The sequence below is a fragment of the Anolis carolinensis genome, chromosome 4 (genome assembly GCF_035594765.1).
Source record: "Anolis carolinensis isolate JA03-04 chromosome 4, rAnoCar3.1.pri, whole genome shotgun sequence".
NCBI classification, from domain to species: Eukaryota; Metazoa; Chordata; class Lepidosauria; order Squamata; family Dactyloidae; genus Anolis; species Anolis carolinensis.
Genome location: NC_085844.1, coordinates 194000179 through 194025628, shown reverse-complemented (window position 1 = coordinate 194025628; position 25450 = coordinate 194000179). Strand labels below are relative to the sequence as shown.

General features: G+C 39.4%; 1 protein-coding gene across 1 annotated transcript; it reads left to right on the top strand.

The window, feature by feature from the left end:
- The first annotated feature begins 12552 nt into the window (after positions 1-12552).
- Positions 12553-25196, top strand: spdef (SAM pointed domain containing ETS transcription factor). Its single transcript, XM_003220388.4, has 5 exons — positions 12553-13246; positions 19225-19422; positions 20033-20080; positions 20481-20621; positions 22016-25196. Exons 1-5 carry the CDS (start codon positions 12748-12750, stop codon positions 22192-22194), a joined length of 1065 nt encoding a protein of 354 aa, XP_003220436.3. The 5' UTR covers positions 12553-12747; the 3' UTR covers positions 22195-25196.
- The last annotated feature ends 254 nt before the right edge of the window (positions 25197-25450 follow it).

Sequence of the window (25450 nt, the reverse complement as noted above, 5' to 3'; positions counted from 1 at the left end):
CTCCATCGTGGCCCTTGTGAAATACGCACATAAGGTATTGCCTGCGCATATGTGCAGTTTTTACAGGTGACCACTCGGAGAAACACAGTTACAGGTAAGCAACCTTTACTTATCTTCAATCTCAAATTTTAACGAAGCTTATATATTGTAAGAATTTTTGTTTGTTGTTTGTATCTAATTGGTCTTCAAATAAAGATTTAATCCATTCAAAACCATAATTTTTAAAAATTCCAATTTCAATCTTTCAAACTTTAATCAAGAAAACAATTGGAATTCTTAACCTTACTTCAAACATTTTTTTCCATGTTCATATTACATTCTCCTTGATAATTCTCCATCATATCTAGGTATCTTAGCTATTTTTCATTGCCAATTGTTTCCTTCTTGTTGTGGCCACATAAAGATTTCTGGCATATAGTAGGTTTGAATCTTGTCCATATTCATAATAGTGCACATCTTACATAATGATTATTAAAATCTAGATTCACTTTCATCTTACCATACCATAAATACCCATGTCATGTAGTGGTCTTATTTATAACATCACAGATTTCTCTTACCATAATAGGAGCATTTATTTTGGGGTTTTTTTTTTTTTTGTAATTTAAAAAATATTCAGGAAAAAACGCAAACTAAAACACCCAAGCAGGTATTTTAGCTGTATACAACTACCAAAACTACACATACTACACATTACAACTAAACAACTGAAAAAGTCCACAAACTTTCTCAGTTCTTCATCTTATTGTTACTCCTTGTCCATCAACTCCCTTTAAACAATAATGTGATCACACTTCTACTTAAGTCAGCACTCAATCTATTCAAGTCCAAAGTTGATAAATACCCCTTATTATTGTGAAAAGATAATGAACACGTCCCAACATTTCTGAAGATTTCTCTTTAACCAGCATAGTCAGTTTATCCATTTCTGCTATCTCACAGATTCTCATGAGCCATTCTTCTTGCCTTGGGATAACTGTTTTTATTATTTATTTATTTATTTATTTATTTTGGGAATTTCTATGCTGCCTTTCTCCCAATAGACCCACGGCAGCTCACAACAACTTTAAAATATACAATAGGATAAAACCATTGAGTAAAACAACCCAAAGAGTTACATACTCCATAGCTTCATCCATCTATCAAACTATCAAAACCAGACAAGGCGATGCCGTGGCTACATCCACCAGATTTAGCGTCCAAATCATCCCAAATCTGACTCGTCTAACTGGCAAAATGGTGGGTGAAGTCCTCACAGTGGCATGAAGAAGGTGGTCCTCTGCTTTAGTGTTTAACAGCCCTTTGACCACTCTGAAAACTTCTGAGGACCTATTTTTGGCATCTGCAATAGATGTCGAATACATGGCTATCTTTGCTGCCTCAATAGCTCAGCTGTAAGCCTTTTGATGGTGCCTAGTCTTCTGAAGATCGTATTTGTTCTGATTCTTTCACCACTCGTGCTCTAGTCTCCTTCCCTTCTGTTTCATTACTAATAGCTTCTTGGAAAACCAAGGGGCCAATTTAGCTCCATATCTGGGAGGAGGACACTTTGGAGCGATCGTATTGATAGCCTTGGCTGCCTCCGTATTCCAGAGATCGATCAGAGCATCAATAGGATCACCTATCCTGGTGGCTGGGAAATACCCAAGAGATGTCAGAAATCCATCCAGATCCATAAGTCTCCTGGTGTGGTCCATCTCAATGGGTCTGCCACCTCTGTGGAGGTTAGAGGTTCTGGTGAGTCTAAACCTGACTAAGGAATGATCTGACCATGACAAAAGGACTACTGAGAGTTCCTCCACCATCAGATTCTGTCTCCCTTCACTCTCTGAGATGAAAATCAGATCCAAAGTGTGTCCAGCCTTATGAGTGGGGCCAGCTATCACTTGGGACAGCCCCATGGTTGTCATGGAGGCCATGAAGTCCTGAGCCATACCTACAAGTTTATTTCGGCATGGCTATTGAAGTCTCCCAACACCAACAGTCCAAGGCCAGGCCTGAAATCAATATTGGCAGCTCAGTTAGAGAGGTTGTTGTGCAGCAAGGTGGCCAGTACACCAACAGGATCCTGAATATGCCTCGGTCACCCAAGTAGACACCTTTAAAATACTCTGAGCAGGGCAAGGGGATCCTGGTCAGGAGGATGTTACTCTGATAGATCACCCTCCCTAGCCTTGCCTGCTGCTGGACCTCAGAGCCCAGAGGGCAGAGCTGGGAGAGGTTAACACCTCCGCCCTTAGACAACTCAATAGGATCACACTATCCAGTTGGTGTTCTTTCTCTTTGTCCGTTGTTTCAGCCTTCAGTTCAAACATTTCTTTCTCATTTATCCCCTTTTCTTCTTGCATTAATTCTCCAATTGATTCCTTAATCTCATGTTGTATGTCTTGTTTCAGTTTCTGTTTCAGTTCTTGGATGTTTTTTCTTGCTTCTCATGTTGTTTTATCATATCCTTCTAGTCTGGTTCAAGTTCTCTATAATTTGAACCATTTCTGATTAAGCTGTCTTTTCAGCTGGCATACCACTGATGATCTCCTTATTTTAGTGATTTTTTGGTCTCTCACTCTGGTAACTCTTATTAACATATACATTAGAACACATTTCTCTACTAAGTGGTAGTATTTCTCAGAATTTTTTTGGACTCCTGTTATACTTATAGTCATAGTACCAGATTCCATGAAACATAAGTGGAAGATATGGCTTCCCAAATGTAGCAATTCACCAGAGCTTGGAAAAGTTAGAATTTTTTGAACCATAGCTCTAAGACTATCACAGCCATTTCCCATATTATTTGGGAGGTGAAGAAAAAGGTTAAGTTTTCCAAATTCTGAGAAAATCCTTCATTCAGGACATAATTTCACGCCAATGGTCCTGGGTTTAATCCCTGACAAATCAGGTTGCCAGCATGGTGTAGAGCAGGGGTACTCAAACAAAGGCCCATGGGCCGAATGCAACCCTCCAATGTCATTTATCCAGCCCCTGCCCTAAACCTGAGACTTAGGGTATCCCTGAGTCTAAAATGACTTGAAGGCACACAACAACAGTCTTAATTAACTTGACTATCTCATCAGCTAAAAGCAGGCCCACATTTCCCATTTGAAATACTGATAAGTTTATGTTGGTTACAATTGTTCTTCATTTTAAATATTGTATTGTTTTTTCATATATTTTTGCACTACAAATAAGCTATGTGCAGTGTGCTTAGGAATACATTCAATTTTTTCTTCAAACTATAGTGCAGCTGTTGTGACTGCGCCTTCGGGGATTATGGTTGATGGTGATGGGATTCGTAGAGGAAGAAAAAACCCTTGTGATGAGGGTTCACTGGAGGAGTTGCGCAGGAAGCGACTTAGAGAGCTATATGGGGGATCTTCTGAGGAAGATTCAGATGGGGAGATGGATGCTGAGGAACAGGTGGTGGCTGGGGAAGTGGGCACTGAATGGGCACAGCCACCGGAGATGTCTGGGGATTTGGGGCCTATGGATACTACTGAACCTGGGGTTTCTGCAGGAGCTGATCCCACTTGGGATGCTTGGAGAAGGGAGGATGGTTCTTTAAGTGTTCATGGGGCTAAGTGTGGGCAGGATGATTGGGACTCCGACGAATTGCTAGGTACTCCGGATCCATGAGCTCTAGCTGTGTGGAGTTCGGACTCTGAGTAGATTTGGGACACCTGGTGTTTGGGTGTGAGTGTTTGGTCACCCAGGAGGAAGGGGAATAAAATGGGAATGTTTGGCCATTGCACTTTGTGTGTGGCAAGGTGTTGCTGAGGCGCCATTGGGATCTCTGTGTTTCCGTGAAGACTGGATTTGGACTGTGATTCGGATGTAAGTTATCTGGGACTGCTCTGCAGCAGAGGGATGGAACTGTGTGGGTTTCCCTGGACTGCATTCTGATTACTATTTCTAGCTGCTGATACCATCTGGCTTGGCTCTCGCTGTGTCTTATCGTGGACCTGGTTTGGATGACTGCACCCTCTTCGGACTTTGGATTGAATTTGACCTGGCTTCTGTCTACGCCCTCTGACTGACGACTACTCCCGGCTTCTGACTACTGGTTTGCTTTTCGGAATTTGCTGCTGCCTCCTGACCTGACCTTGGAATCTTCTGACGACGGCTATTCATCATCCCTTTGAAGCTTTCGGCTTTATCTGCACCGTGGAAGCAGTTTACTGCTCTTCTAGTTTGTTTGTTTTCTAGCCAGTTCGCTGTTTTTCTTTTGGGAACTGTCCCTTTAAATCCGCAGAGCCGGCTGTCTGTTTTCAGAAACGGTTTGGAACCAAAAGAGGCTTTTGCACTTTCAGTTATATTCTGCAGTTTCTGGAAGGTTTCAAGCCTTCGTTTATTTTGCATATTTTCTTGCAGTCAACTCTATTTGTTCTCCAAAGCTGAATTGAAGCGTCTTTTAGTTTTTATTGAATGCCAGCATGGGAAAATAGCGTGGCTTGTTTTTGAGTTATTTTTGTCCAAACTACTCTTGAAACACTGATAGTGAAGTGTTTCAAGGATACTTTCTGTGTTTATGTTATTTTTGGCTTATCTTCGGAATAAACTCTGTTTTGTTTGTTAAACTGGCGTCTGACTCTTGACACCAGCCCCCAACAGTCTGGGGGACTGTGAACTGGCCCTCTGCTTAAAAAAATTGAGGTCCCCTGATGTATAGGTTTGAGTGTTCGACTAGGATTCTTGGGGACTAGGGTCTGACATGGAAACTCACCGGGTGATGGATCACATTTTCTCAGTTTCAGAAGAAGGCAATGGAACCCCCCTCTGAACCAGTCTTGCCAAGAAAACCCTTAGCATTGCCATAAATTGAAAAGACTTGGAGGCACAACACACAAAGTCCAGATAGGAGATGCAAAAGAGCTTTGTTTGAAATGCCAAAGTGAGCAGCAGCCAGACAGAGTAGGACATACTGGGCTAGATGGATAATTCTGTCTTAGCACAGGACAGGCAACTTCCTATATTCTTAATGTAAGCAACTGAGGACAACAATCCGGTGAGCATTTGTTCTTGATTTGTGGATGCTGTGTTTGAAATACCTGGCTGATCTATTAACATTATCCTGTGTCAGCAGGTCTGAGTGGATACCAACTTGTACTGCTTGTGCAAAGAAGGAACGAACTGCTTGCTTTGTAGAGGTTAAGGTGTTCTTGTAGAGTCTTTCCCAATAAGAACCAAAGCTTCAAAGATCTGGGACAATGATATGGTTTTGTAAATGTCAGCATTTGAAAGTGTGCTTTGATTAGCCCTGATTTTCTGGTTTACAAAACCTGAATTTGGGTCTTTGCTCTTGTTGCCTGACCAAGTATTCATTTTAAAGAGATCTGTTGAATTTTAACTTGGATATTAGTTTAGCTACTGGTTTTAATTACAATGTTCAAACTGTAATGTCAGAAAACATGGTTTTAAAATAGAGTCTCACTTATCCAACATTTGCTTATCCAACGTTCTGTATTATCCAACACAGTTTGCCTTTTAGTAGTCAATGTTTTTGTAGTCAATTTTTCAATACATTGTGAAGTTTTGGTGCTAAAGTTGTAAATACAGTAATTACTACATAATCATTACTGCTTTTCTGTCCATTTGTTGTAAAACATGATGTTTTGGTGCTTAATTTGTAAAATCATAATGTAATTTGATGTTCAATAGGCTTTTCCTTAATCCCTCATTATTATCCAACATTTTTGCTTATCCAACGTTCTGCCGGCCCTTTTATGTTGGATAACTGAGACTCTACTATAGTTCCATAATTCATGTGTTTGAGTCACCACAATCAAATCTATTTACATCTTCAGTGCATGACATAGACTGAGTTAGAGGAAGGTACAGTACTGTACCTCCTATAATCATTCAGTATTAGCTATAGTAACCGGAAGTGACTCGCAGTTTCTCAAGTCGCTCCTGACATGAAAAAAAAGTTATAGTAACTCAGGTGAGCATTATAGGCCAATACATTGTGATCTCTGATGCAGAACACTCTGGGTCCATCGCAATATGCTGTTGTAACACCATTATTCCACTCTATCTGCTATGGTAATATTTTGAATTTTGTGTAGCAATTAAAGTAGAATAATAGTGCTATCATAGTGTAGTGTGATAGGGCCTGACATCTTGTTCTTGACTATTGTTGTGGCAATTCAAAACATGTTTCTAATTTGCTTTAATTATATCCTTCCCAGTGATAATGAGGCAACCTTTGTGAAAGTACATTAGACGTGTCAGACCTCTCTGTGTTTCAAGTAGTAGAGATGAGTATTTGTAATTTGCTTTAAGAACCAATTGTATTGTGTGATAATTTCTTCCAGTTCCCTCCCATTGGCCAATCAGGGATAATAGGTCTTCTGCCTTGCCGCAATTAGTGACATTTAATTATCTCTTATTTATTTTATATCATTCATGTTGGGAACACAATATGGCTCCAGGACTTTGGCAGAAACCTGTGCAGAACAGCAGCAGGGAAATGATGTTTTTGCAACATCAAAGTGGGCAAAGATGGTAATGTACTGTACAGAACAGTTCTGCAAATAAAACAACTAAACAAAAGGTACATTTGTTCAGCTAGTATGACTCCAATAGATTCTAGAGATTTCCAGAGTTTTAGAGATTCCTTCACTTCTAGTCTTGTTATGGTTGAGCCTCATGGCTCTACTACTGGGAGACGTGGGCGTAAGACTCCTCGAGAGTCAGATACTCTCGAGGAGCGAGAAAGGAAGCGACTGCGAGATATCTTTGCAGAACCATCTGACGAGGATTCTTTTGAGGGGTTTACTGAGAGAATGGAGGAAGAGATGGTTAGCTCGGAAGAGGATGACATGGAATGGACTCATGTAAGGGAGGATTTGGGTGCCACTGGCAATGATAGTATGGAAGGCGATTGGGGACCTTCAGGATTAGACCCGTGGACAAGCTGGAGGGATGGGACGGGATCCACAGCTGGGGATGCTGTGGGGCGTAGTCAAAGGTGTTCCAGTTCTGATGAGGAAAGTGATGAGGAAACGCCCGGGCTAAGGAGAACAGCTGATAGCGATGAGGACTTGTAACTGGCATAAAATGGGGTTTGGGAGCAATAGCAAATTGCGTTGGGCAAGGTAATCTGGACGAACGCTTGGGATCTGTGTGGGAAGTTTTCCTGAAGACGGGTGTGATTCGTTTGCTGACTACGTAAGTTATCCTGGACATTGGGCTCAGACAGCGGGAGGAATTGTGTGGGGTTTTGTTGTGCAACCTCTGCTTAATCTTAATAGCTTTGACCTTCCGTCGTCTTCTTGACGGACGCCATCTGCTTACTCTGGACTTACGGACTGACTGACTACGGCCTCGGATTCTCCTACCTGTGTCTATCGTTGGAACTGGTGAACTACAAACGTCTGCATCTGCCTTACGACCTTCGGAACGGATTGGGACTTCGCTGACTGCTTCTGCCCTCGTCTGCTGTGTTTGTATCGGGAAATTGCCTACTGTGTGGAAGAGTAACCTCTAAGTTACTCAAACATAGCTCTTGGCAGCAGAGAAGCATCTGCTGCCAATTAGTTGCATTCCTTTGAACTTTTTGTTCACCAGCTTCTGTTTGTTTATTCCCAGGCTGAAGCAAGCTGTTTTGATTTAACCCGGATTAAACTCCGGTTTAATCCGGTTTATCTTTTGAACGTTTTTCTTGTCTCTTTTTACTTTTACGGCCAGTGTTTGCCTAGCCCTTGTCTTTTACGGGCATTTTTGGTTCTGTAACTCCAATAAACTTTGTTATCTTTTATCTTGTGGCGTTCTGTCTTTGACAAGTCTTGATTCCAGGGAATCAGTATGATAGACCAAGTCCTGGCATTAGTTGCAATGAACTACTTTTATCTGTACCCTTGTCACTCTGATGATGGAGCAATTTATTCCACATTTGCTGAAATGGAGAAAAACGTTTGCTGAAGTGGCCCCCAGGCCTGCCTTTGACTTATATATGAAGTCAACATATGCACAAGTATATATATATAAATGATGTATTGCCTTTTAAAAACACTTCTACCTCCCAAGAGCATCTGAAGTCTATGATCACAGATGGAAAAGAACTACTGTATTCTGGGCATAAAGTTGCTATTGGCTATCTGTGTAAACTATTACTACTTCTTCATCTTCCCCTTCTCCTCCTCATTAAATCTATCCTCCCCTTTTTCTCTACCAAAGGACACTAAAACCATAACAATGTGTGAATTTAAACCTAATGCATATGAACAGTGTAAAAGCAGCACACAAATCTCCTGTTGCGTCAGCTCCACTGGCTGCCAGCTAATGCCGAGCATAATTCAAAGTGCTGGCTTTAGCCCATAAAGCCCTAAATGGTTCTGGCCCATCTTACCTGCCTGAACATATCTCCCCCTATGAACCACCTTGGAGATTAAGATCATCTGAGGAGGCCCTTCTCTCGGTCCTGCCTGCTTTGCAAGCGCAACTAGCGGGGACGAGAGACAAGGTCTTCTTAGTGGTGGTGTCTCGGCTATGGAACTCCCTCCCTAGCGACATTAGATCAGCCCCCTCCCTCCAAGCCTTCAGAAGGAAAGTAAAAACCTGGCTCTGGGATCAGGCTTTTGGAAAATAGCACAGTGAAATAATAGACTTGGAATACAGTAGAGCCCTGGTTAACCGAGCTCCGGTTCACCGAGGCTCTGTATTATCTGTTGCGGTTGAGCAGCGGGTGCCTCGTTTTCCCAATCCCCACTGGGCCTTTACTGAAGGGAAGGGTTTCCCCTTCCCTTCAGTAAAGGCGCTGGATTTTGGGGAAACGAGGCGCCCATTGCGGTTTAGCAGTGGGCACCATGTTTCCCCAATCCCCGTCAGGCCTTTACTAAAGGGAAGGCTTTCCCCTTCCCTTCAGTAATGGCGCTGGGCTGGGCCTCCCTATTATCCAAGAGATCCAGCTACCCGAGACGCAGCCCACCTGTTTAACTCAGATAATCGGAACTCTACTGTATGTACAATGACTATGGAATGGCCTTAGACTATGATTTCTGGATGACATGATTTTAATATTGAATGTAATGTTTGTAAATGTTTAATATGTATTCATTTTAATTTATTTATTTCGTGTCAAAAGCATTGCATAACAAATACATTTTAAAATGATGAAAAAAAAGGAAATCACAAGCAACTAAATAGTTTTAGACCAAAAACGGGCAACAGCAACCGCATTGTCCGTAGCTTTAAACAACTCCTCCTCCGTGCATGAGGCAGGACATTGTGGGCGAGCATACATATGCGGAGTTGTTTGTTCTGCTCCACAGTCACACAAGGTGGAGGATTCCTCCAGGTAGTGCCACCTTGCCAAGTTGTCTTTAGATCTGCCCACTCCACTTCTGAGTCTGTTCAGGGACTTCCAAGTTGCCCATTCTTGGTTTGCCCCAGGAGGAAGACCCTCTTGGGGGGCCATCCAGTTAGAATTGCCAGGTTTAGCTGCCCAGAGAGATACCCTTGCTGCTGCTGGAGGAACATCAAGAGGAGTGGTGGTTCTCATGAAGCCCTTCCTTGATTTGAGTCTGGTGGGAGGAGGCTGATAGTCATGCAGCGGATGGCTTTCACAGTGTTCAACCTTATTTCTCTCACCGTTAGCAGCAACTTCCCGTCGCACATCAGGAGGGGCAATGCCAGCTAACTTGTAGAGTTTATCAACAGGTGTAGGTTTAAGGCATCCTGTGATCATTCTGCATGTTTCGTTTAGTTCTATGTCCACTTGCTTTGCATGGGCAGACTTTTGCCAGACAGGACAGGCGTACTCAGCAGTTGAGAAAGACAAGGCCAGGGCTGATCTTCACCCAAAAGCATTGGATGAATGGATTCATTTTAATATTTAAAGCGTAATGTTTTGCATGTGTTTAAGGCATTGTAATTGCCATATGTAAGCTGCCTTAAGTCCCCTTCGGTGTAGAGAAAGGTGGGATGTAAATAGGGTAAATAAATAAATTAATAATAATAATAATAATATTAATAATAACAACATTAATATAGTATTAAACATAGAAATATTTAAAATACATACGGTAGTTTAAAGCAATAAAACCATTAAACATGTTAATGGCTTGCTGTCAATGCAGTCAAACTATCAAAGTTCTATTAAATGTGGGCTACCTCAAAGCAAATATGTATAGAATTGCAGCCTTATATAAATTTATAGGGACATCCTTTTTCTGCACATGTATTGATTATCTTAAGAGCTAAATCTTATGATTTCTGTGATGGAATAATGGACATTGGATACTTTTTGGCACATGGTGATGGGAACTTTTAACGCATGTAATCTGTTTTTCCTATGGTTATCCTTGCCATGTACAGCATTTGGTCAACAGCTAGTGTTCTTACGAACTCTGAATACCAATTTTTGAAATGTCACATAAAATTCTTTAAAAGAGAAATATAGAGAGACTAATAAGTGATTGGCTTGAATTTGGGTGTTTGGTGACAAAAGAAAATAGCCTTGTGGGATGTAGAGTCTGCCTTGCACACGTGGGTGTCCTGACCCCAGCAATAGCTTTTAACTACACTTTCATTTCAGAGGGATTTTCCCCCTCTTTAAAGCCTCAGGGAACCAACAAGGCTTTCTGTCTAGTTAGGACAATTTTAAAGGTTGCCATGGAAATCCTTCAAGCTCATCCCCTTCTCTGTTGTGTCCAATGTCTCTATACCAAAGACAGATGGCCACAATGTTTTGAATCTTGAATTAGAAGAAAGATAAGTTGGAAAGTTCCTTCAGATCATGATTTTAGAGTTCAAAGGGGTTATGGATGAAGACTTTATCCAGGGTCACTTGTCCCACTGGGTTCATGCTGAACTGATGTAACAGATCTAATTTTTGAGATTTTTTTTCATCCAAGTAAAATATAGATATTGCAACAGCCTGCAATTCAGGGGGCTTTGGTTCAATTCTGCTTTCTGCTGCAGGATTTCTATGAAATTTGGTCCTTTTCACTTAGTTCTGCACATTCAGTACTGGAATGGCACTTGACTGCTTGCTTGACCACAGAAACGTTGCGATCTCCAGGATTATGACTGTGTTTCTAATAAAGTATGTCATTACACCAGAACCAAGGTTTCTAATCCTAACAATGTTTATCGGGAAATAAATCCATTTACTTTTGTGCCCCTCCAATCAATGTGTTCACAAAACCCAACATCTAGTTTCTTAGCAGTATCTGTCATTCAGCTCATGCAGGGACTTCAAACTTTGGTAAAAATATTTTTTTTATCACTTTCCTCCTTGCAATACTAGAAATTTAGATAGTGGATTAAAATTGTGTTTGGGAGAGTAGAGTTCTTATTGGGGCTCCAATGCCTTAATTTTTCTCCTCTCTGGTAATTTTCCTCCACTCCAGTTTATTGAAAGTTTTCTTGATTTTCGTATCCCAATTTAGGAGGGCAGAGGTCTTTTGTTTTTTATATTGGCAAACCACTGGAAGAAATTAAATCTACCTTTTGTCTGTCTCTACTTACTGTTTATGTAGCTGGTGCTTACACAGAGTGGCTTCATTTTCAAATGCAGTCCCGAATATACAAATTGACCCATTTTGATAACGTCTTAAACATAGGTAAGAGAATTTCCCTAAAACTGAGCCAGCATGGTGTGCTGGTCTGAATGTTGGACTAAGACCTTGGAGGTTATAGTTTAAAACCCTGCTTGGTTATGCAAACCCAGTGAGGGAGCTTGGATAGTCACACTCTCTCAGCCTCAGACAAAGATAATGGTAGACCTCCGCTGAACAAACATTTCCAAACCCCGATAGGGCTGCCCTAAGTGGAAATGACTTGAGGGCTCTATTGTATCTTACATAAGGCACTTCTCCTAAGGGCTGATGGGCTTTCACTTTTCTTCTGGGGCAAATTATGCCTGACTACATGAAAACAGTGAGAGGTTTTGTTTTTGGGTATACTATGTGAGCCACCAACATTTGCTTGCAGGGTTGTCAAGAGTGTGTTCCACCCCAGTGACGTTCAAACTGTTAGTTTAGTCACAGCTCTAGTCACTGGGCAATTTGATGTCTGTAAATATTCACATAAGCAGGAGTTGCTCTTCATCTGGGGAAGAGGAAAGCACATCGCCTCCAAAGAATTAGTTCTGAATTCTAAAAATAAAAATTATTCCCAAAACAATAGGCCTATAAATCTCTCTTGACGAATTATATCACAGAAGATGGTATAAATGAAAGAAATATCTGTAATATTAACATTATGTATAATCACACTTGATAAAGAGGCAATTAAAGGAATGATCCCAAACTTTTAAAGATGTGAGCTGTTGCCCTTATCTTGAAAACTTTGCAAATGTTTGAAAATGCTTTGCAACAAAGGTGTGAAACAAAGGTGACTGCAGCCTAGGGACAAGAAAAAGAAAAACATGTGCATAGATTTGCTCTTGCTCTCTGGAAAGCTGCCATGTGATCCTAACCATGGGCAACTCTCTTTCTCTCTCTCACTCTTCTGTGTTTTGATTATCCCTTCACCCTCACTGACAGGATTCCTTGCCTTGCCTTCTTATTGCCAAATGACCCAGAAGGGAAGAGTTGCCTGGGCCCATGAGGAGCTATTTAACCTATTTTCATCAAGGGGTCTCTTTGGCCAAAGAGTGACTCTTTGGTGGTTTCTTTTCCTTTAACAGGCTTAGCTGTCCTCCATTGTGCCTGATCACTGAGCAGAAATGCAGAAATTACTATCAAGCTATCCCATCTGACTGGTGCATGTTTATCACCCCCCTTTCCTTCCTTCTCCTTTTCTTTGATGACAGATCTGGAAGCAAACCTGTGCAGAGTAATGGGCAGTGCTGGCCAAGGCCTGACTGCTCTGCCACATAGCCGAGTCTGCTTTGAGGATCCTGTGCTGTTTTTGGGCTTGGAGAAAATACCCGGGGCTCAAAACCCTGACAGCCGGAGCTGGAAGTCCCTTGACAGTCCAAGCCCCCCTGCCACACCTGAGCAAACCCTACCTGCCTTCTGCCTGCAGTACTTTGACATGCTCTACCCAGATGACTGCACTTGGGTCCCAAAAGGTCTTGGGGAGAGTCAACAGCCCAACAGCCAAGGAGGGAGGGCAGAGGTGCCCAAAGAACCAGAGCAGTGCCCAATCATTGACAGTCAAGGTTTGAGCCTCACACCTGAAATGGACTACTCAGCCAGCCTTCACCTGGAGGAACACTCCCTGGAGCAAGTGCAAAGTATGGTGGTGGGCGAAGTCCTCAAGGACATTGAAACAGCTTGCAAGCTTCTCAATATTGCTGCAGGTAAGTATCTCAAAGGTGCTTTCTCCTACTGGCTTGGAAGAAGAAAATGTTTGTGGTGCAGAAAATGTGTGTGATTTATTGTTGAAGGCTTTCACAGCTGGAATCACTAGGATGTTGTGTGGTTTCTGGACTGTATGGCTGTGTTCTAGCAGCATGCTCACCTGACATTTCATCTGCATCTGTAGATGGCATCTTCAGAGGATCAGATCCTCTAAAGATGCAAGCCACAGATGCAGGCAAAACATCAGAATAAAACACTGCTAGAACACAACCATACAACCCAGAAACCACACAACACCCACTTATTAGATATCTAGGCACTATGGAAGTTCAGTGGCAGATTTTGAGCTACGTTAAAATCTTTTCATATTTTGCCTTTGTTCTAACATACTATGTGGTTGGTTATGTGACCATGTTAATCAACAGAATTGTCACAAAGAGAATAACACAAAATATCATTGGAATTGGGTTGTTGTGCATTTTCTAGGCTGTATGGCCATGTTTTTCTAGAACATGGCCATACATCCCAGAAAACGCACAACAACCCTGTGATTCCGGCCATGAAAGCCTTTGACAACATCATTGGAATTAATATGATAATGCATGGAATAGGCCACTGCTTGCTTGCTTTCTTTTAAAGAGGTAGCCATGTTAGTTTCTTGGAACATGGAATATGGCAACAACTTTAACTGTTTTGTATTTTAGCTTGAGCTTTCATAGATGTAAACTATGAAAGCTAATGCTAAAATAAACAGTCTTAAAGGTGCTGCTACAGTCCTGCTTTTATCCTATCTCTTTCTCCTCATTTTTGGTCTCTGTAAAATATGTGGTACAAAAGCAATGTGAAATGCATTTTGACAGAGTGGCCAAAACAGAATCTCCTTCGTTATGCCAAAAAATTATCACCACTGCATAAAACATTTTTTTTTTAAAAAAAACTATGAAACATCAAGCTCCATGTCTAGAAATTTCTAATCTTCCCATTTAGTCCCTGGACCAGGGAAAAATTCAGAATGCTGCAAAGGAACCAGATTCAGAGCATGTTACTTGAAACACTAAATGCTGTGATGTGCAAAATACATGTCCAGTCTTCCAGATTATATAGTGTTTCTGACATTCACTAGATTTATATATTGGAGTCTTTCTATAGTTTTTCCTCATTTTTGGTTAAACATGTATAAAACACTAGCTGTGCCCGGCCACGCGTTGCTGTGGCAAAGTGGTGGTGGTATTGGTTAAAAATTGTTGTGGAATTTTTATTTGACATTATTTGTATTTTTAATTAATTTTATTGTAACTTATCTTTTTTATTCATTATATTTTATTATTTTGTTATATTATTTTTAGTTATTTTGTTATTATAGTATTTTATTGTATTAATTTTTAAGTGTTTTTTATTATTTATTGTCTTATTTGTATTTATTTTTTATTCTTTTATTAACACTGGGCTGAGTGGGTTGCTAGATCAAGTGGGCGGAGCTTAGCCTTCTAACTGGCAGCAATTGGATAAAAACAATTATTTCTCTCCCTCTAATTAGGACTTTATTTTTCTTTTATTTTTGTTGTTGGAGCCTAGGGGCAAGGATGGTGGGTTGTGTTGCCAAATTTCTAGGTTCTGGGGCTTGTACTTTTGTTGTTTAGTGGGAGGAACGGACACCATTACTCCTTTATATATATAGATGTAAGCAGTCTTTCTAAATCAGCCATGGGCAAACTTTGGGCCTCCAGGTGTTCTGGACTTCAGCTCCCACCATTCCTTTTTTTTTTAAAAAAAAAATAGATCTTTATTGAATTTTCCATTAACATATTAAAATATAGATAAAAGATAATAAGCATGATTGATAGTAAGAGAGAACGAGAAAAAAGAAAGAAAAAAGAAAAAGAGAAAAAAGAAAAAAAGAAGAAAAAATGTGTTCTGAAAAAGAAAAACATGAAAAAGAAAAAAGAAAAAGAAATTAAAAATATTGGACTTTCGGGCATCTTCATGGAGATTCCCTTCCTTTTCTTTCTTCATTCTTTTCCTTGTTTCGATACTCTGAAGTTCTTCCTTCCTGTCTTTCTTCCTTTCATGATGGGGGGTTCCTTTTTACATCCTCTGTTTTATAATATTTTCCTTCTTAATTTCGTTTGGACCTGACTTCCTTTGTTTCTTATGTTATTTTTATTTATTTGTTTGTTTATTCGTTCATTCTATTTATATTATATATATTTTATTTATTTATTTATTTACTTATTTCTTTTCTTTTATATAGCCTGTCTTTTCATTTTTATTTTATATTCTTGCTGTTTTGTTTGTTTTTATATTTATTTTAATTATTTTTATTTATTTTTATTATTTAAACTTTCCTTCTAGGTATTTTGTTACATTGTCCCAATTTGTTTCTTTTTATCGGATTTCCCTTACTTTTTGATAGGAGGAAAGTAAGCCTATCCATATTTTTTATATCTTGTATTTTTTTTCAGCCAATCTTCTTCTTTAGGAATTTTGGGGTTTTTCCATACCCTCGCGTAGCATATCCTTGCTGCCGTCGTTAACAGGAATAGTAATTTATCTTTGTTTGTTTCTAGTTTTTGTTCAGTTATTCCTAATAACCATAATTCCGGTTTCATTGGTAATTTTACCTCTAATATATTTTCCATATCTCCCCTAATTTTCTTCCAATAGGTCTTTGCTTTTTCGCATCCCCACCACATATGATAATATGTACCCTCAATCTTCTCACATTTCCAGCAATTTTTTTTTACGTTTTTATAACATTTTCCTAGTTTTTGTGGTGTCATATACCATCTATAGGCCATCTTAATCCAATTCTCCTTTAAATCTATTGCATAGCTATATTTCAGTTTTTTTCTCCAAATTTCTTCCCATTCTTCTTTCCTAACCTTCCTGCCTATATTTTCATTCCACCTGATCATATATGATTTTTCTTCCTCTTTTTCTGTTTCCCATTCTATTAATTTTTTATAAATTTTTGTTATTATTTTTCTATCTGTTCGTATTATTTTTTCCCAAAATATATTTTGCTCCTCAAATCCTAATTGTTTATCTATCTTAAAATGTTATTTTATCTGCCATACTTGGTACCAGGAAATATTTTTATTTATTTCTCTCATTTCCTGTTGAGGCCTCATTTTCCATTCTCCATTCTGTTTTACTAATAATTCTTTATAATTTGGCCAACTATGCCATCCCAGTAGTCTTCTCTGTGAGGCTTCCAGGGGGGAAACCCATAAAGGTGTTTTGTCATATAATTTCTTTTTGTATTTCTCCCAAATTTTAAAGATTGCTGAGCGTATAAAATGGTTGTTAAAATCTTTCTCTGTTTTTGTCTTCCCATACCATAGGTATGCATGCCATCCCAATCTCAAATTTATTCCTTCCAAATTTAGCAATTTATTATTTTCTAATTTTATCCAGTCTCGTACCCACATTAGAGCCGATGCTTCGAAATAGAGTTTTAAGTCTGGTGTCACTAACCCTCCCCTATTCTTTTCCTGAATCATATACTTCTGCTTTATTCTCGGTTTCTTTTTTTTGCCATATGAATTTCATTATGTCTCTGTTCCACTCTTTAAGGATCTTCTGATTTCTAATTATCGGTAGATTCTGAAATAAGAATATCATTTTTGGTAAAATGCTCATTTTTACGCATGCTATTCTGCCTAGCAATGATAGTTTTAACTTTCCCCATTTTTCCATATTCTTCTTCATCTCCTTCCATTTTGTTAAATAGTTATTTTCCAATAGTTGGAAAATATATAGTTTTCCAATAGTTTCCAATTTCTTCTGAGTTATAATCATTCCTAGGTATTTTATTTTGGGGACAATTTGGATATTCCATTTTTTCATTAAAGTTTCTTGTTCTTTCTTTGTTACATTTTTGGTAATTGCTTTCGTTTTTTCCAAATTTATTTTAAAGCCTGTTACTTCTCCAAACTCTCTTATTATCTCTAACCATCGTCCTAATTTTGTGTCCGGGTCTTCTATTATGCAAATAATATCATCCGCAAAGGCTCTGATTTTGTATTCGCAGTTCTGTATTTTTGCGCCTTTCAGCTCTTCTTCCTCCCTTATTCTATTTAATAGTATCTCCAGTGTCAAAATGAATATTAATGGTGATAAGGGGCAGCCTTGTCTAGTTCCTTTCTCTATGTTTATATCTTTCATTTCTCGGCCATTAATTGAAATTTTTGCCTTTTGTGAGTTATATATTGCATCAATTACATTTTGGAAATAATACCCTATATCTATTTTTCTTATTAATAATTTGAAAAAATTTGCTTAATAAATAATTTGCTTTATAAATTTCAATTTGTTAGCCCTTTCCTCCATTAGCAAGAATTCCCTTTGTTTCTGTAAGATTTCTATGTTTCTCTGGACATCCTTGTTTCTTGGGTTTAATTTTAGCCTGACTTCTTCCTTTTTTATTTCATCAATTATCTTGTTCATTTTTAAAAATATTTCTTTCTTTTTAATTGCTTTTTGTTGAATAAATCTCCCTCTCACTACTACTTTGCTTGCTCCCACCATTCCTAACAGCCTCAGGCCCTTTCCTTTCCCCCCTCAGCTGCGACTGAAGTCCAGAACACCTGGAGGCCCAAAGTTTGCCCATACCTGTTTTAGAAGGCAAGGGGCATAGATTAGACACCCACCTATTGAATTGAGTGGGAATTGCACTTTAGGGTCCCAAAACAGATCTGTGTGAATATGTCTTCAAGTCACTTTTGACATGGCAATTACATGCATTTCATAGCGTTTTCTTAGCCAAGGAGCCAGATAATTCTACCAGTTCCTTCCCCTGAAGGATAAGCTACCACACGTGGTATTCATTCTAGACGGGACTGACCCTACTCAGCTTGCAAAAGTAGCATTTAGTGTATTTGGATCCTATCTCAATGCAGATACTTTTCTGTTTCTTGTGACAAGAGACATTACAAGTTCTACAATTTCTCTGAAGATATAAGGGATAACATTTGCAGAATCACAGTCAGAGGCAATTGCTTAGTTGCAAGACCTTTCCGGTTCAGTCTTTCTCCACTCCCACTAAAATTGATAATGGAATATTTGAATGTAGCAATGACATTACTTTAAAGAAAAATATGTTAGAGAAATTGAAATGTGGGTGCATGGATTAATTGGTGCTTCCATGTCTGAGTGCCTGCCCTGCACTTAATTTTCAGGTTTTAAAATATACACAAAACTGGAATGCATATTCATTTTTTAATTATATTTGGCAGCAATGATTCAGTAGTTGCAGAGGGGAATGGAATTTATTACTGCAAAGCTCTTTGTTCATGGGCTAAGAAGAAAGACATTCTGCTGATCTGATCTGATCTACATATGCTCTCCAGAAAGTTCCAAGACTAAAAGTTAGCTTGAAATCAACAAGTGAGGTCGCAGGTATCACTTATGCCAAGTGGGTGTGGTAGGTGAGGAAAACCCTCAGCCATTGGTCAATTTTAGATAAGCGAAAGGTATATATTATTTGCTGCTACATGGGGGGGGGGGGGAGGGTGGCAGCCATTTCCATGATACAGCCCTTTGGGGTATGTATGGCTGTTTGCCTTATCATAGCTGTGATAACAATAAAAGGCTTGTTTTACTGCTGTCTTGGAATTCTCTCCTGTACTTCCCCTCCGAATGCGCGGGACGAACAAGGCCAGTCCCCTACATTAGAACAGCTTTCCCTATGTGGACTACTTCTGATGCTGTTCAACTAAATATCCATGATTTATTCCCATTGAATTAACTGGAGTTGTTAAGTGAAAACTTGTAGATGGTTCACATACAATCTTTAGCAATAAGAAATGCATGAGAAGGTGTTTTCTACGTAGCAATGAATTGCTTAGTTATGAAGAACATTACAAAAGATGGGAAAGTTCTCCTTTCTGAGCCAGCTAAAATACTTCTGAAAGTCATTTGGATACTAATTCTAATTGGCTCAGTGTGCAATGTATCTCCATTGTTTCTTTTGTAGACCCAGCAGACTGGAGTCCAGGAAATGTCCAGAAATGGATTTTATGGACAGAACACCAGTACCGGTTGCCCCAGATTGGGAAATCATTCCAGGATCTGTCTGGAAAAGATCTGTGTGCCATGTCTGAGGAGCAGTTTCGTCAGCGCTCCCCAGCCTGTGGTGATGTTTTGCATGCTCATCTGGATATTTGGAAATCAGGTATCTAATGTCATCGTAGGGAAACAGATGGTGCAGCTAAAAGATTTGGCTGGAACTCATTATCACAATTACAAATGACCTATTCATATTCATGATCCTTATGTATTTAATAAAGTAGAGAATTCATAAGGATTGTGAAAATTGTTCAGTCTGGCCTTACTAGACAGCAGCTACTGCGAGCAGTAAGGGTCTGCTCCATTGGGAGACAGCATGCAGATGTCTCCTAGAAACTGGAGTCTGTGTAAACAGTCTGTGCAGTAGTGACTCAAGGCAATGCCTGATGAGCATAGAATCTAGGGAAGATACAGGTTGTACATATCTGGCTCATTGTCATGTTTTGTGACATTGTGCAAAGATTCTGTCTGGTGATACACAGAAAGTAATTGGCTTAGGTTGGTTCTGTTTATATTATTTGTGATTGAAATCCTGATAGTTAGACGGGCCTTTCACACAGCAGAAGCCTGAGCTTTTGTTCCTTTCCAGTTCTCTCAGATGCCATTTTCCTGAGTTTTTATAGAAGAGACTGCAAAAGGAGGGAAATAGTGGAGAAACTGGGCATATCAGAGGTTGCTAGATATATTATCCTTGACTATCTATGCTTGCTTTCCAGCTGCCTGGATGAAGGAGAAAGCTGCCCCTGGAGAGATGCATTATTGTGGTGAGCTTACTCTTGTCTAGGACTGTAAATCTTCCTAAATGTTGTTATCATAGGCAAGAACAGATATATACTACATGAAACTCCCCAAAACTGGTTTGCTGTTCAGAATTTATTCTGCCAAAAATATATCCAAATGTCAGGTACAGATAAATTTTCTGTGCAGAACACATATTTTCAACTAAATGGCTGCATGTTTTAAAATTGTGTATAAAAAATTTATGCTTTTATTCATTTTATGTATGTATTTGCACAGCTTTACTAATAGTAAAGCCCCCTTGAGTCCCATTTGGGGAACAGAACTGAGATATAAATCAAAGCCAGAAATTAATAATAAAAGTGGGATTACATATTGATTTCCTCTAATATCCATGGCTTTTGACCCCTGTATCTCTTGCTATAGGGAATGAAGAGAACTGGACAGACAGCGAAGTGGATTCATCCTGTTCAGGCCAGCCCATTCACTTATGGCAGTTTCTAAAGGAGCTTCTGCTGAAGCCACATAACTATGGTCGCTTCATTCGTTGGCTTAATAAGGAAAAAGGTATGTCACTGAGTCTACCTTGGAAATGCAAAGCAATTTCTTGCTTTGAAAAAGGGCTTTATTAATTTCTTCATATTTTGTTTTTAACATACTGGCAGTCTCTGAGTTACAAACATTTGACTTAGAAATGACTAATAGTTAATGGGGATGAAAGTGGGAGAAATCTTCCCAGAAGGGAATTTCACTTCTGGGAGAGTTATCATGGGGAGTAGGTGTCTCCACCGAAGCTTTCTCACCAATCCTTGTTTTCATAACAAGCCATATTTTTCAAAATCCAATTATCACAAAACAGAAAGTGAGGTGAAATCTTCTGAACAGAGGCACAGGCAGCAAAACAACACCACAGGGGTATTAGTTATTTATGTACCATATTTGTACCCTGTCTTTCTCAACCCCGAGGGGGACTCAGAGCGGCCTCACATATCGGCAACAATTCAGTGCCTTAAAAATATACAACTGGTGATCATATACATTAAAAACCTGAGAATTAAAACATCAAAAACAGTTACATCAATTATTAAAATCACATAATCCAAAGTCATGATCCAGGGCCATTCCAATTGTTGTTGCACAGATTCTACGTTCATTTATTTCACTGCAGTTATTCTCCAAAAGCTTGGTCCCATGGCCATGTTTTAACTTTCTTTCTGAAGGCTAGAAGGAAATGAGCTGATCAAATATCACTGGGGATATTAACCCTTCTCTATGCTATCCAAAGCTAAACATTACATATTTTTGGCTGAAGTTACACTTAATAAAATGTACCTGTTTCAACTTATATACAAAATCAACTTATGAACAAAACTATAGAATCTATCTTGTTTGTAACTTGGGGACCATCTATATTATAAACTACTTTGGGTTCCTTATTAGAAGAAAGGCAAGGAAATAGGATGGTCTGTCTGTCTATCTATCTGTTGGTCTGCCTGATTCCAGTTACTGCTGTGCAACACGAACTTCAATTTCGATTTATGTGTTGGATGTTAGTTCCATCATTCTAATACAGAAAGGTAAATGGGATAAGGAGTCTTACCTACACTACTATTTGATATTGTTCACAATTCATACCAGTACTATTACCATTGTATCTCTTGTGGCTCTAAATCTTCCTTCCTTCCTTCCTTCCTTCCTTCCTTCCTTCCTTCCTTCCTTCCTTCCTTCCTTCCTTCCTTCCTTCCTTCCTTCCTTCTTCCCTTCCTCCCTTCCTCCCTCCCTCCCTCCCTTCCATCCATCCATTGAAGTTTGGGGCCGGGGGGGGGGGGGGGAATCAATCAGGCTTCTGAGTCAATATATTGTAAGAGAGCCTCTAGATATTTTACAGTTAGATGGAAAACAGATCATGGTTAGAACAAGTGGCATAATTGGCTTTCTTGTTTCCCTTGTTTGCATTCTAGGCATATTTAAGATAGAAGATTCTGCTCAGGTGGCTCGTCTATGGGGAATCCGGAAGAACCGGCCTGCCATGAACTACGACAAGCTGAGCCGCTCTATTCGACAATATTATAAGAAAGGGATCATTAGGAAACCAGATATCTCACAGCGCCTTGTCTACCAATTTGTACATCCTGTTTGAAAAGCAGAGCAAGTGGAACAAATTCAGAAACACTGACTACCTTGTGGGCTGGAGGATAACTGGCATAGAACCCCCCTTCTCCTCTGCAATATTTTAACATAGAAGAGTTCAAGTGCTGGACAGGAGGCTGGAAACCCATTTGATTTGTCCACTGATCTTTAGAGACGTGTGCTTTGACGAAGTGTGGGAAAAGAGAAACAAATATACTTTTTTTCAAGATAAAATGGAAAAAGAAGTAACTGCTATGAAACGAAGTTTTGTGCATAGGACATTTTCATATACAGTATAGATAGATTTCTGTCTCTCTAGCTCCATCCTATGGGAAGCCAAGAGAATATGGGGAATTGGTGGAAATTGAGGGAGAATGGTGGTGGGATTATTCAGTAGGTGTGTTTCTTCTTTTTCTTTGAAGTTCTTGTAAGAAGCACAGGAACAATGTTTGTTCAAAGAAGCAAGGGAACAATTTTTGAAACTTTGCTACATCTACATTGTAGAACAAATCATATGAACCAGGTGTTGTCTGGGAACTTTTGGGTTGGTGGACTGTATTGTTTCTTGTTCCATAGTTTTGCATGGAAATCTTATAAGCTGCCTTAATGTTTCCATCCCCTTAGCTATCTTTTCCTTTCCATTAACAAGTAAACTCTCAAGAGTGCACTGTGAGACAAGAAATCACTTCAGTAAATTTGGCATGGCAGGTTGCAATCTGACTGATTTGATCATTCTTCCGAAAGACCTTTTAAATCTTGGCACAATGGTTGGGTGTGTGATTGATGTTTTTGGATATAAACTAGAAGTAATTCTTTAGGTTCCAATATAATGTTTTAAAGGATAATTCAGAATTTATTTGGCAATACAATAATGTGGTCTTGATGAGAACAGAATGTGGCTCCCCAGTTTAGCTCAAGATAACAGGCCAGGTGGTCTATCCAGGTTTTTTTGTATTTGCAGACCAGATACATTCTCATATACATGGTGAATGTAATAGTAGAGCAGTGATTGCTTCTACTATTGTTAGTAAAGGGATGGAGCCGCCCATTTGCAGTGTATGAATCAACCTTACTTGAGAAAAAAGACAATAGGGCCATGTACAGCAGCCTTCTGCCAGGGCTCATGTTGACCCAAGGCTAGAACACTTTGGCTCCTGTGTGCCTTTTGAGGCCAATTGGCTGAGCATCTGAGCACTGCTGAGCAAAACAGAGCCATTGCCAGGCTGTATAGAATAAGGTTCTGGCAAACACAGAGGTTACTCTGGGGTACTAACAGTACCTGGCCCCATGCACTGATCTCTGAGGAATGACAACCATCATGACAAAGTAGGATTGCTGCTGTTGTTGACTTTCTCACAATATACTACAGGTAGTGGCAGTAGTGCAGTAGCATGGAGATGGAAATTGCCTCCCAACCCCACCAGGTGATTTGATTAATCATTCTCTGTCTCTCCAACAATGTCGGCTCCGCACCTATAAAATATGGTCGAACTATGCCAAATTAGGCCAGCCGTGGGGACTTTGGAAAGCAATGGTTCTGAATGTTAAGATGAACAAAGTTACCAAGCACATTGTGGCATGTGGGGAGGAAAGAGTGAGAGGAGATGGATTGTCCACCAGATCCTCTACAACACATGTAGATTTTTTTTTTCACTGGCAGCTTCCTCCTGGGAAATAATAGTCAAGGCCAGCAAAGCATACAGGACAGACTGGAGCTGATTTTAGTAGGAGAAAGCAAATGCAACAGTTATGGGGAAAACAAATCATGACGAAGATAGTCCAAATATTTGCGAAATGTACGTACAGTGGGAAATGGTTGCAAAGTTTGGAGTTCAGTTTGAATTTGTAATATTGCTATGCTTTGTTGTTATATGCAGTCAAATCAACTCTGAAATATGCTGACTCTTATCCTAGGATTAATATTATTTTTGCAATATTCAGAAGAGGTTGCCTTTACCTTCGTCTGAATATGACCTGGTATCCCTGTTTCTTTTAGCATTCAAGATCAGACAGGATCTGATGCCTCCAGAGTATTAATACAGAGCACCCTTCCATTAATCCAGCTTACTTTCTATTATTCCTAGTCCTAGTGTTCTTTTCTGGTCAATGTTTGATGTTTGTACTGCTCAACCTTTAAATAGTTTACAAGCTACTATAAGGTAGACCTGCCAGCCAGCACAGCAAGTGTTTGAATATTGTGAGAAGTGCAATCTAGTGCATCTGGGAAGTACCAGTATTGTGGAGGCTGATCTAAATTAGTGAGGGCTTCCATGCAACTAATTTCCTCTTCCTCCTTTCCATTCTTAGCACCCTTTTTTTAAAAAAAAAAATTAAAAATAGCTGAGATGCAATGGAAAACAAATTGGTAAAAATGATGTACATGATGTTAAAGACAAAGTGCACACTAGGCAATGTTTTGAAATGCTTTCATAGTTTTATGTAATGCATCTTAAATATAGAAATTATATTCCAAATATTCCTCAATCCAATTTAGCAGCAAGTCTCCTTTGCAGTCCAGGTAAAATGCCTCTCAATAGCTGCCTATTTTGGCTTTTTCTTTTTCTTGGTTTGTAAAATAATTTATATTTAAGAAGCTGGTGGTAAGATTCCTTCTTTGATATGGCCCATGGGAGCATTTTATTTGTGTGTAGAATCATATAATCATAGTTGGAAGAGACCACAAAGGCCATCCAGTGCAATCCCCTGCCATGCAAGAATACATAATCAAACACTCCCAATAGATGGCCATCCAGCCTCTGCTTAAAAACCTCCAGGGAGAAAAATCAATGCTGCCAATTTTGTTTTGGAAGTATGCACAATTGATAATCCCCCTATTTGTAACTTAGAGATGTACAGATTGTAGTTTTTCTCGTGTCTTTGTGGTGTATAACTGGGAAATGGATGGGCAAGCATCTGGTAAACAAAGAAGCTGCCGGTGAGTATAATAAATGCTTGAGCCAAACTGAGCCTATTATCTGCCATAATAAAAACCAACCAGATTTTCTTTCTTTATGTTGTGGTAAATGATACTTACACAAGTGGCATTTAATAATGAGAGATATACAGTTGTCAATTCTCATGCATTTATGTTCACTGTGGTCTCTGGGAATGCATAGCACAAGGTTAGGGCATACATTACTGAGCTTAGTTCTACAGTGAGAAAAGACACTTGTCCAGAAGGGTTCTGTTTGAGAAGATTCTTATTCCAAGAAATAAAAGGACAAAGGGAATTGTCTCATGTCCTCTGCTGCAACAAATATACCCAT